General features: G+C 42.1%; 1 protein-coding gene across 2 annotated transcripts in view; it reads right to left on the bottom strand.

Annotated features, from left to right (window-relative positions):
- The window catches only part of LOC106590427 (A-type potassium channel modulatory protein DPP6), a 293,267-nt gene that overhangs the window by 75,765 nt on the left and 204,462 nt on the right, over positions 1 to 13,040 (bottom strand). For both annotated transcript variants that reach the window (XM_014181451.3, XM_014181452.3), the window contains exon 2: positions 6,958 to 7,072. In XM_014181451.3, coding sequence (XP_014036926.2) covers positions 6,958 to 7,072 — 115 coding nt within the window. The remainder of the gene's footprint in view (positions 1 to 6,957; positions 7,073 to 13,040) is intronic.

Raw genomic sequence — 13,040 nt, 5'->3', positions numbered from 1 at the left:
TTCATCCTCCTTTACTGTAACTCTGGGGTACAGATGGATCAGTTGTCTTGTTTAAATTACTATTTACTGCAATGAGCAGTACAGAATAGTTTCAGAATAGCAAGGGGTGTGTTACCAGGTGGAAGCAGTGATTTTGCTGCAGGATCTATTTGCACAACTGGACTACAGGTTGTGCAGTATGTTCAGGGAATTGGACTCCCATCTCAGAAACGTAATCCTTAAAAAATACACCACACTCAGTCAAAGCAATGTATTGGTCTTCAAGGAATCACTTTAAATAATTGGAGAAAGCCAGATGAAGAATAGAAGTGCAGAATCACTCAGCCCCATCATCCGCTATTTGTTTTGGGTTGTTGTGCATAGCTAATTAATCCACTAACTTTCCTAAAGCCTCTTTTTATTAACCAAGGGATTTTTTATAATACCATTTGATCAAATAGCCCTCCAAACTCCCAGGAATGGGCAGTCTGAGAGCCCAGTGGGATTCCGTTTGTGAAAAGACTTGGACCATAAACGGGAGTTCTGCTTGGGCACACTGTAGGAGTTGGGAGGGAGGCGGGGGAGGATTTAGGGAGGGATGCAAGCTGGAGATGCCACCTGTCCAGTCTCCACAGCCCCTTCGGACTCCCACTGTCCCTCTCTGTTCCAGAAGGCAGGCCAGTACTGGCAACCCAAATGGACAGAGGGTGTGAGGGAGTCTGAGACTAGAAAAGGCAAAGGGGAACAGTTTGTGCCAGAATATGGTTTAGCACTGCCAACTCCAGACACATTGCCCCAGACGGCGTTCGATCCCCGGATACTCCATGAAGCCTGTCACTTTCACCTCTACATTTCCCTTCACAGCAGTTTCAAAAATACAGCTCTTAAAATATGAGAGGAGGAGGAGGAGAACAGTTCACAACTACAGTAAGAGCTGACAAGGTGTGAGACCCTTTGGCATCTGGTACAGTACAGTACTCTAGTGCTGCAGCTTAAGTTGGTCTATTGTACTCCATCTACCACTGGGTAGTTCACTACAGATTCAGTTACCTGTAAACTACTATGGATTGAGAATTGTGCTAATGAAAGGTTGAATGTCTTCTGTGCTTTATGCCTTTCACGGTAGGCCATATAACTCATGCTCATAACTCATTTATCTTCGATACAGTTGGTTTGGTGGGCCCATTCATCAGATGAAAAATATTGAGGGGGATATTGAAAAACTACAGTATATTTTAGGATGCTAAATCAAGGTTGGAAAAGTCCAGATAAAACTCTGATAGGAAATACAGTATGCCCACATGTTGACTGTAAAGACTTCACCAGTAGAAGTAATTAAAAGAACACAGCAGCCCTACATGTTAATGAGTGTTAGTGATTAACAATGTGATTAGCCAGTTCCACATGGGATTTGACATCCAAATGAACATATTTTATCAAAGCTAAATTACCGATTCGAAACACTGAATATACACTATAGTGAAACGTGGGGGGAAGGCTACCTGTTTTGATTATGCAAATATAATAATAGACATAGGAAAAATTACAGTTATCCATTTTGTTCACAAGATTAAGAAAATGACTTAAGCATCTGGTTGAATGTCAAAAGTTATTTTTAAAATCGACTTCAAGCAAAACATTCAAAAGCAGAGTTGCAGTCATTTTCTTGACCTGATTCCATTCCAGGGGGAACTATTTGTAATAATTACCATTCATGTCAATACTTAACCAAGGAAAACTGATTATTGTCTCAGAAACTTGGTTATACCTCCAATATATTGGCAGTTATACTGATCAATATGGCTTCTCCTGAATATAAAAGCACTTCAAGGGGCTCCATGAGCTAAACAAAAGATGGTCTATTGATTTCCTTTTCATGTAAATCTTCCCAAACAGGTCTTAAAGCTCATTCTGACTATTAGAGAAGCTAAGAGTGGCTTCAGAAGAAAGACCAGGGAGTCCAGGTCTATGGAAAATATACTGCTCAAAAAAATAAAGGGAACACTTAAACAACACAATGTAACTCCAAGTCAATCACACTTCTGTGAAATAAAACTGTCCAGTTAGGAAGCAACACTGATTGACAATAAATGTCACATGCTGTTGTGCAAATGGAATAGACAACAGGTGGAAATTATAGGCAATTAGCAAGACACCCCCAATAAAGGAGTGGTTCTGCAGGTGGTAACCACAGACCACTTCTCAGTTCCTATGCTTCCTGGCTGATGTTTTGGTCACTTTTGAATGCTGCCGGTGTTTTCACTCTAGTGGTAACATGAGACGGAGTCTACAACCCACACAAGTGGCTCAGGTAGTGCAGCTCATCCAGGATGGCACATCAATGCGAGCTGTGGCAAGAAGGTTTGCTGTGTCTGTCAGCGTAGTGTCCAGAGCATGGAGGCGCTACCAGGAGACAGGCCAGTACATCAGGAGACGTGGAGGAGGCCGTAGGAGGGCAACAACCCAGCAGCAGGACCGCTACCTCCGCCTTTGTGCAAGGAGGAGCAGGAGGAGCACTGCCAGAGCCCTGCAAAATGACCTCCAGCAGGCCACAAATGTGCATGTGTCTGCTCAAACGGTCAGAAACAGACTCCATGAGGGTGGTATGAGGGCCCGACGTCCACAGGTGGGGGTTGTGCTTACAGCCCAACACTGTGCAGGATGTTTGGCATTTGCCAGAGAACACCAAGATTGGCAAATTCGCCACTGGCGCCCTGTGCTCTTCACAGATGAAAGCAGGTTCACACTGAGCACATGTGACAGACGTGACAGTCTGGAGACGCCGTGGAGAACGTTCTGCTGCCTGCAACATCCTCCAGCATGACCGGTTTGGCGGTGGGTCAGTCATGATGTGGGGTGGCATTTCTTTGGGGGGCCGCACAGCCCTCCATGTGCTCGCCAGAGGTAGCCTGACTGCCATTAGGTACCGAGATGAGATCCTCAGACCCCTTGTGAGACCATATGCTGGTGCGGTTGGCCCTGGGTTCCTCCTAATGCAAGACAATGCTAGACCTCATGTGGCTGGAGTGTGTCAGCAGTTCCTGCAAGAGGAAGGCATTGATGCTATGGACTGGCCCGCCCGTTCCCCAGACCTGAATCCAATTGAGCACATCTGGGACATCATGTCTCGCTCCATCCACCAACGCCACGTTGCACCACAGACTGTCCAGGAGTTGGCGGATGCTTTAGTCCAGGTCTGGGAGGAGATCCCTCAGGAGACCATCCGCCACCTCATCAGGAGCATGCCCAGGCGTTGTAGGGAGGTCATACAGGCACGTGGAGGCCACACACACAGTACTGAGCCTCATTTTGACTTGTTTTAAAGACATTACATCAAAGTTGGATCAGCCTGTAGTGTGGTTTTCCACTTTAATTTTGAGTGTGACTCCAAATCCAGACCTCCGTGGGTTGATAAATTGGATTTTGTTGTCAGCACATTCAACTATGTAAAGATAAAAGTAGTGTATATGTGCGCCTTCTGCGAATGTCACCGCTTATAGAAGCAAGTCCGCAGAGGCGTAGCGCAGTTTTGTGCGGCCCCCGCAAAAAAATATTAATATTACTTTTTTTTAGGCTCTTTTTCTTTGCCATGGGGCAGAGAGAAAAATGTGCAGTTTTATAGTTAATCTCATGCTATTTTACGTATTTTTCCATGAGGCTGAGAGAAAATGCTTGCCTGGCTACCCAAAGTTCTTGCTCCGGTCAAACGCTACGCCACGCCCATGGACGTTAGCTTCTTCTCTGCAATGAGTCTGGTTCTGTGTACCTCCCCGACGATTTCTAGAATGCAAACACATTCTAACCGTTCTGATTGGTCCCAGAAACCGATGGGTTGTGCCAGACCAATAACACACGGGGTAAAGCGGCGTTTTGAAAATGTGTCATTGGCTTTGATACTCTGATTGGTTAGAGATGATCCAATTGCTGATACCTTTGTTTTGTACAACACCCCTCATTTTGACATCACAAACAACTTCAATGTTGGCAGTCTCAGACTGAAGTGTGTAGTTAACATAGAGTAGGGTAAGAATTCAGTTTGTGTCAGGGATTTCCTCGTCTGACGATATAACGAAATCATCGTCGGAAAAGGTAGACCAATACGCAGCAGGTATGTGATTGTTCATTTTGAACATTTATTCACTTCAAAACGAATACAAAACAACAAACAAGAGAACGAACGATTCACTGACAGTCTGCAAGGCACAAGGCTAACACAGAACAATCACCCACAAAATACAAGACAAACACACCCAACTAATATAGGACTTCCAATCAAAGGCAACACCAAACAGCTGCCTTCAATTGGAAGTCCAACCCCAATTAACTCAACATAGAACCAGACACACTAGACTAAACATAGAAATACCTAAACATAAACCAAAACCCGGAAATACTAAATCAAACACCCTTTTAACAAACACACCACCCCGAACCACATAAAATGAATACCCTCTGCCACGTCCTGACCAAACTACAATACTAATTAACCCTTATACTGGCCAGGACGTGACAGTTTGAGTCGTAAGGCATAGAAAATGTTGCCGTTTTAGAGCTAATTTCCTGCTAATCTTCACATTTTTCCATGAGGCTGAGAGAAAATGTAGTAGTTTTAAAGATAATTTCTTGTAATTCCCCCTAAAAATCATGGCTTGTGACGTTTTCATATGCTATCTTCCCTGTAGCTCAGTTGGTAGAGCGTGGTGTTTGCAACACCAGGGTTGTGGGTTCGATTCCCACGGGGGGCCAGCAAAAAAAAATTATGAAATGTATGCATTCACTACTGTAAGTCGCTCTGGATAAGAGCGTCTGCTAAATGACAAAAATGTAAAAAATGTAAAAATGTCTATCTGGGGGGCCGAACTCCCCCCTCCCAAATAATAATAATTGAATAGATCTTGCAGGGGCTGCGGTGGTTTGTGCTATGCCAGTGAGGGTCTGGGTATAAATATATGCTACTGTGTGTGATATTTTTATAAGTATACCTGTGAGAGACTGGGGCACTATACAGTGGGGGAAAAAAGTATTTGATCCCCTGCTGATTTTGTACGTTTGCCCACCTACAAAGAAAGGATCAGTCTATAATTTTAATGATAGGTTTATTTGAACAGTGAGAGACAGAATAACAACAAAAATATCCAGAAAAACGCATGTCAAAAATGTTATAAATTGATTTGCATTTTAATGAGGGAAATAAGTATTTGACCCCCTCTCAATCAGAAAGATTTCTGGCTCCCAGTTGTCTTTTATACAGGTAACGAGCTGAGATTAGAGCACACTCTTAAAGGGAGTGCTCCTAACCGCAGCTTGTTACCTGTAAAAAAGACACCTGTCCACAGAACCAATCAATCAAATCAGATTCCAAACTCTCCACCATGGCCAAGACCAAAGAGCTCTCCAAGGATGTCAGGGACAAGATTGTAGACCTACACAAGGCTGGAATGGGCTACAAGACCATCGCCAAGCAGCTTGGTGAGAAGGTGACAACAGTTGGTGCGATTATTCGCAAATGGAAGAAACACAAAAGAACTGTCAATATCCCTCGGCCTGGGGCTCCATGCAAGATCTCACCTCGTGGAGTTGCAATGATCATGAGAACGATGAGGAATCAGCCCAGAACTACACGGGAGGATCTTGTCAATGGTCTCAAGGCAGCTGGGACCATAGTCACCAAGAAAACAATTGGTAACACACTACGCCGTGAAGGACTGAAATCCTGCAGTGCCCGCAAGGTCCCCCTGCTCAATAATTCATATACAGGCCCGTCTGAAGTCTGCCAATGAACATCTGGATGACTCAGAGGACAACTGGTGAAAGTGTTGTGGTCAGATGAGACCAAAATGGAGCTCTTTGACATCAACTCAACTCGCCGTGTTTGGAGGAGGAGGAATGCTGCCTATGACCCCAAGAACACCATCCCCACCGTCAAACATGGAGGTGGAAACATTATGCTTTGGGGGTGTTTTTCTGCTAAGGGGACAGGACAAATTCACCGCATCAAAGGGACGATGGACGGGGCCATGTACCGTCAAATCTTGGGTGAGAACCTCCTTCCCTCAGCCAGGGCATTGAAAATAGGGTCGTGGATGGGTATTCCAGCATGACAATGATCCAAAACACACGGCCAAGGCAACAAAGGAGTGGCTCAAGAAGAAGCACATTAAGGTCCTGGAGTGGCCTAGCCAGTCTCCAGACCTTAATCCCATAGAAAATCTGTGGAGGGAGCTGAAGGTTCGAGTTGCCAAACGTCAGCCTCAAAACCTTAATGACTTGGAGAAGATCTGCAAAGAGGAGTGGGACAAAATCCCTCCTGAGATGTGTGCAAACCTGGTGGCCAACTACAAGAAACATCTGACCTCTGTGATTGCCAACGAGGGTTTTGCCACCAAGTACTAAGTCATGTTTTGCAGAGGGGTCAAATACTTATTTCCCCTCATTATAATGCAAATCCTTTTATAACATTTTTGACATGGTTTTTTTTCTGGATTTTTTTGTTGTTATTCTGTCTCTCACTGTTCAAATAAATCTACTATTAAAATTATAGACTGATCATTTCTTTGTAAGTGGGCAAACGTACAAAATCAGCAGGGAATCAAATACTTTTCCCCCCCACTGTATGTAACACTGTTTTGTAACACTAAATTGTGTTTGTGAGAAAGTGAACACACGCAGGACTCTCCAACTACATGCAGTGAATATGTTTTGTGGTTACGGGAGAGTACAAAGCAACTGCACTGCACCTATCAGAGCAATACTCTGAGACATGTAAGAGATTGTGACCCAGGGTGCATGTTAGAAAAAATCTGTCGATGTGCCCTTGAGCAAAGCACTTAACCCTAATTTGCTCCAGGGGTGCTGTACTACTATGGCTGACCCTGTACAACAACATGTGTATTGTTGTACACGTGTATTGTTGTGTTTTTTCCTTTTATACCATATCGTACGGGAGTCAAGCCTGTCTTCCCTCCCCTCCCCACCTACCTGGTGTCAGCAGGATGACTGAGGTGACGATCAGGGAGCAGATGACCAGAATGACCAACAGGGCGATCGCAATTCCCTTCCAGTTCCTCTGAGGAGGGTTACTCCCCACCAGCTCCTGGTCAGACAAAACAGACAGAGAGAAACACACGGTCAGAAAGAGAAAGAGAGGAGATAGAACATCAGGAAAGGAGAGTGAGCAAGGTGAGTGAACAAGAGAAAGGTTGTGGAGAGGAAGAGAAGCAAAGGGAGAAAGAAATGAGAAGTGAGTAAGGGAGAGAGATAATGGAGTGATACTGTCTATTAGTATAAAGAGTAGGGGGGAAGAGGGAGTGAGAAAGATTAACACAAATAACTAATAAAAGAGAAATGGAAGGAAGGAGGGAGGGAGGAGGAGAGAAAGGTGGATAACTACAATGGATGGGTCAGTCAAGGACAAGTGTGGACTACGGAAACACCACAAATTCTCAAGTAGAATCGCCATGAGCAAAAGCCGGGAGGAGGAACGGAGGAGATGTGTGTGGGGGGTTCTCAATGAGGCGAGACGTCAGCAGCCATCACTAGCAAACGAATATGACAGATAAAAAATGAGCTTTCCGAATATTGGTAACTTTGGTGGGTGAATGTCATCGAGAGGCTTTATGTTCGAAAAATGAATTCAAATTATGGCGCAACCTTGAGCCATGTTTTGGGAGAAAAGAAATGAATGATATATTCAAGGTTTAATATTGTTTTAAGTGCAAAATAAAATGTTAAAGTATCAATTTGACAAACGGAGTGGAATGAGAAAAGGGTTTTCAGCCTTTCCCTTTTTGCACCAATAATAATCCTTATTATTGATGATTTTTTAAGAAATGTATTATGCCAGTAGAATTATGATCAATAGTGGTAGCACTGAATAGATCTGTCCTCATAAATGTTATTGAGGCTTATACATGAACAACAGCGTCAACACACACTGAAGCATTGGCTTACATCAACCCCAAACCTAAAAAAATCTGAAACAAAGATGAAAAGAAAGTTGGACATTTCTACAGTTCAAGTCTAATAAACAAAAACAACCAAGCTAGGAGAGTCTTTTAAAAGGTAATTGAAAGCCTAAAACATTAGCTGCATTAATAACTTTTTAATTAGTTTACGGTAGGGGGGGGGGGGGGGGTAAAAAGTCCTGAGCAGAGGACATGCAGAGAGGATCTGTGGCTAAGGTCTTAATCAATAGACCCCCCTCCCCCCCACCACCACCAGACACACAAACACACGCTCTGGAACAGAGTGGGCTGGTCTACGAGGTAAGCCTTTTAGTGACCTCTTTCCCTCCTTAATTGAATGGAGCGGCAGACATCATTAGCCTGGAGAGAAGAGAAACAGCAGGGGGCTTTTTACCACACCACCCATTACACACACTCATTAAAACCAGCAACCTGTTTTCCCACAATCCCCGGTGGCACCCTGGCGAAACAGGGGTGCTTTCGCAGGGGTCACTGCTGAGGGCTCGACACGCCAGGCGGGAGGAGTTAGTGGACTGCGGTGTAAACAACACTGATTCCACAGAACCACCACAAAAACACAATACAAGTGCCATACTGTTTTAGTTCTATCCAGCCTGAGTAGACCGCTTTAGGATATAGATACAGTAGGACGCCACCAGACATACTGTATCCGGGGCGGCAGTGTAGCCTAGTGGTTAGAGCGTTGGACTAGTAAGGTTGCATGTTCAAATCCCTGAGCTGACAAGGTACCAATCTGTTGTTCTGCCCCTGAACAAGGCAGTTAACCCACTGTTCCTAGGCCATCATTGAAAATAAGAATTTGTTCTTAACTGACTTGCCTAGTTAAATAAAGATAACAAAATTAAAATCTCTGCTATTGAGCAATATCATTTTATCAACTTTTGCTTAAAAGGACATACTCCAAAATGAGTGAAAATTAAATGATGTTGACACTATCTGAAATATATTGAAAAACCCAAACGCTACAAATATACAGTGCATTCAGAAGTTCAGACCCATTGAATTTTCCACATTTTGTTACGTTACAGCCTTATTCTAAAATTGATTAAATAGGTTTTTCCCCTCATCAATAACCCATAATGACAAAGCAAAAACAGGTTTTTTGAACATTTAGCAAAAATATTAAATAAAAATCTGAAATATGACATTTACATAAGTATTCAGATTCTTTACTCAGTGACTTGTTGAAGCACCTTTGGCAGCGATTACAGCCTCGAGTGTTTATGGTGATTTGGAAAGGCACACACACTTGTCTATATAAGGTCCTACAGTTGACAGTGCATGTCAGAGCAAAAACCAAGCCATGAGGTCAAAGGAATTGTTCGTAGAGCTCCGAGACAGGATTGTGTCGAGGCACAGATCTGGGGAATGGTACCAAAAAATGTCTGCAGCATTGAAGGTCCCCAAGAACACAGTGGGCTCCATCATTCTTAAATGGAAGAAGTTTGGAACCACCAAGACTCTTCCTAGAGCTGGATGCCCGGCCAAACTGAGCAATTGGGGAAGAAGGGCCTTGATCAGGGAGGTGACCAAGAACCCAATGGTCACTCTGACAGAGGTCCAGAGTTCCTCTGTGGAGATGGGAGAACCTTCCAGAAGGACAACCAACACTGTAGGACTCCACCAATCAGGCCTTTATGGTAGAGTGGCCAGATGGAAGCCACTCAGTAAAAGGCACTGATCCATTTTTCATTTTCCATTGGTTTGGTCTTGTTTTCCTACACACCCGTTTCCAATCCCATTCATTACATGTTGTGTATTTAACCCTCTGTTTTGTTTTGTTATTGATTTTGTGTATTTTGTATTGGTGAGCTACGGGTATTTTTACCCATGTTATTTTTATGGACGTTGGTTTTGGAGTTTGTGTTTGTTTATTATTTATTAAACCACTCCAGTTTTCCAAGTTGGTTTCTCCTGCGCATGACTTCCTTGCCACCTACACACACAACGATGACACTTATTCTAAAACTAATTACATTTTTAAAAAATCATCAATCTACACACAATACCTCATAATGACAAAGCGAAAACATGTTTTTAGAAAATGTTAGCAAATGTATTGAAATGTATATATAGAAATATCTCATTTAAATATAGGGAAAACCTTGATTGCACACTGCGTACAGTTAAAGGACCACTGAGGATGATTGTGCCAATATGAGAGGATAAACATCACACTATTTTGGAGAACAGATTAGGGATTTTACATTAGACCCAATATAATAGACCTGCACTCACCATAACACCTACACAGTAGCATTCAATTGTAACACATCAGGGTTGGCACACACACAAAATGACTCATAACACACATGAAGACAGACACTAAAGTCACAGCAGACTCCACAGCTTTAGACATATTCCTCAAACAGAAGAAAACAACTACTTGATAAGATCTTCACTTCTCAGCTTCAGAAGGCAACAGAGAAGCAGAGAGATCAGAGACAGAGAGAATAGAGGGGGTGCATTCTGGTCTGGGTCATGTTTATCAATTGAGACTTTACCCTGGGCAGTACTGCCGGAGTGCCTGGGCCTTACTTCACACCAGTAACGAGTGCAGGGCTTCTGCTGTGACAAAGCATGAGCGTTGTATTGTAAACATGAGCGTTGTATTGTAAACAGTAGTCACAGCTGACTAAACAAACACATCAATATACAAAAACGCTTGCGGGGCTAGGATGATCGAACGCTGCAAGACAATTTGAAGTCTTAATTTGACATAATTATGACTGCGGGATGGAGTCAGTCCCCTAGTACTATTTTTCCATGGATATGCTCTCCCGTGAAAGTCAGAATCAGATGTTTACTGTGTTTAGTAGTAAAAACGTTGAAATACTTTGCCAATTGGTAGAACCTGATTGAACTTGCAAATACATTTTAAAGCGTATCGCTTTTGCATGCTTGAGTCAACATGTGACTGTCACTAGGTTTAATTGATTTTCGGTGACGAACGATAACACAGCCAAAACGGATTGACATTTTTAACTGCTTGAAGATATTGGTCAGCCAGGTTATCTGAAAGAAGAAATATAGTTCCATCTCTGATCAGTAAAACGTTTTTTTTTTCACATACTAATAATTGTACAGCATTTGTGCAATCTAATAAACACCAAATAAACAAGAGGAGGTAGAAATACAGACTTCCCAGCATCAGGTACTATGAGCAGCGGACTTCACTGACAGGTTGTAGTTTAATCAATATTCAACCGCCTTGAGAAAGATGTGTTACTCTAGAGAAGAATGCTAGATACACTGGAACCTCTCCCTCCATATGAACTAGAAATCTCCAATGAAAGCTACTCTGATGCTTCCCAGCCTGTCGACAATATCAGTTCATCTCTGTGTACCTTCCAGCTATATTGAATGAAAGTAGGGGGAGTTTTCAATAATCACTGAATGAATTCTGGTCTGGATTGAGAGTCTGCAATGGTCACGTTCACTGTGCATTAACTCGTGCAGTGAGAGATGGGAGAACAGTGCTGTTCTGGGTATTGTGAAGCCCATCTGATGGAGAATGTTCTCCTGCATTCAAAGCTGCCAGTGTGCCATGGCGTGCATAGCTTCATGAGCTTATTATTCTGAACAGTTGCAATGTCTGAAGCTTTGTAGGAGTTGTGTATAGGAGGCTGCATCAATAACGCAAAGCCATAAAGTCCTCTTTCCACGGCAGTATTGCCTCAAACTTTGTATTGCCAGTTTTGTAAATTGTATTAGTTTATCCTCTATTTTATTCATGACCATCATTGTATTAATACTGTGGAATTCACCACAGGTTTGGACAAATATATATTTCTCCCCCACATATTGTGTAGGGACTACAGAACATGGCTTTACACTCAATTTAGAAGAGGCCTATACATCAAATTCAGTCCCTGAGGCTCCAAATAATATAAAACAGGCTATGTAACCCTAACCCTAACCTCAGCTAAACCAGAACTACTGTGACTGGAAAAAGTACCCAATTGTCATACTTGAGTAAAAGTAAAGATACCTTAATAGAAAATGACTCAAGTAAAAGTGAAAGTCACCTACTACTTAAGAAAAAGTCTACAAGTATTTGGTTTTAAATATACCTAAGTATGAAAAGTAAAAATACAAATCATTTCAACTTCTTTATATTAAGAAAACCAGACGAAACACATTTTTAATTAAGAACAGCCAGGGGCACACTCCAACACTCAAACTTAATTTACAAATGAAGCATTTGTGTTTAGTGAGTCCGCCAGATCAGAGGCAGTAGGGATGACCAGGGATGTTCTCTTGATAAGTGTGTGAATTGGACCATTTTTCTGTCCTGATAAGCATTCAAAATGTAACAAGTACTTTTGGATGTCAGGGAAAATGTATGGAGTAAAAAGTACATTCTTTTCTTAAGGAATGTAGTGGAGTAAAAGTTGTCAAAAATATAAATAGTAAAGTAAAGTACTGATACCCCAAAAAACAAATTAAGTAGTACTTTGAAGTATTTTTGTTGGGGCTACAGGTTAGCAATGAACCCCGAGACGGGATTGCTAACAAGGCTGGAAATTCAAAACATCAAAAATCTAATAATTTCAATTTCTCAAACAATCAACTATTTTACACAATTTAAAAGATAAACATCTCCTTAATCTAACCACATTGTTCGATTTTCAAAGAGGCTTTACGGCAAAAGCATAAAGTTAGATTATGTTAGGACAGTACATAGCCACAAAAGTACAAACATCCAGTTTCAATTCAAGGTCAGGCGTCACCAAAAGCAGAAACCAGCTAAAATTATGCACCAACCTTTGACAATCTCCATCAGATGACACTCCTAGGACATTATGTTATACAATACATGCATTTTTTGTTCCATCAAGTTCATATTTATATCCAAAAACAGCATTTTACAGTAGCGTGAAATTCAGATTTTTTTCTTCTCTGAAATGCTTCCGGTGAACATAACAAAATTACTATTCGAAAACATTGGTAAATTATAATATTGTCATTCAAAGAATAATATATTATCATCTCGTAATTGCTACCGAATGGCCAGATCTCAAAATAACTTTACTGGGAAATCACATTTTGCAATAAACGGGGTGCTATGCTAAG

The sequence above is a fragment of the Salmo salar genome, chromosome 29 (assembly GCF_965601325.2).
Source record: "Salmo salar chromosome 29, fSalSal1, whole genome shotgun sequence".
NCBI lineage: Eukaryota > Metazoa > Chordata > Actinopteri > Salmoniformes > Salmonidae > Salmo > Salmo salar.
This window is presented reverse-complemented; position numbering and strand designations above follow the sequence as displayed.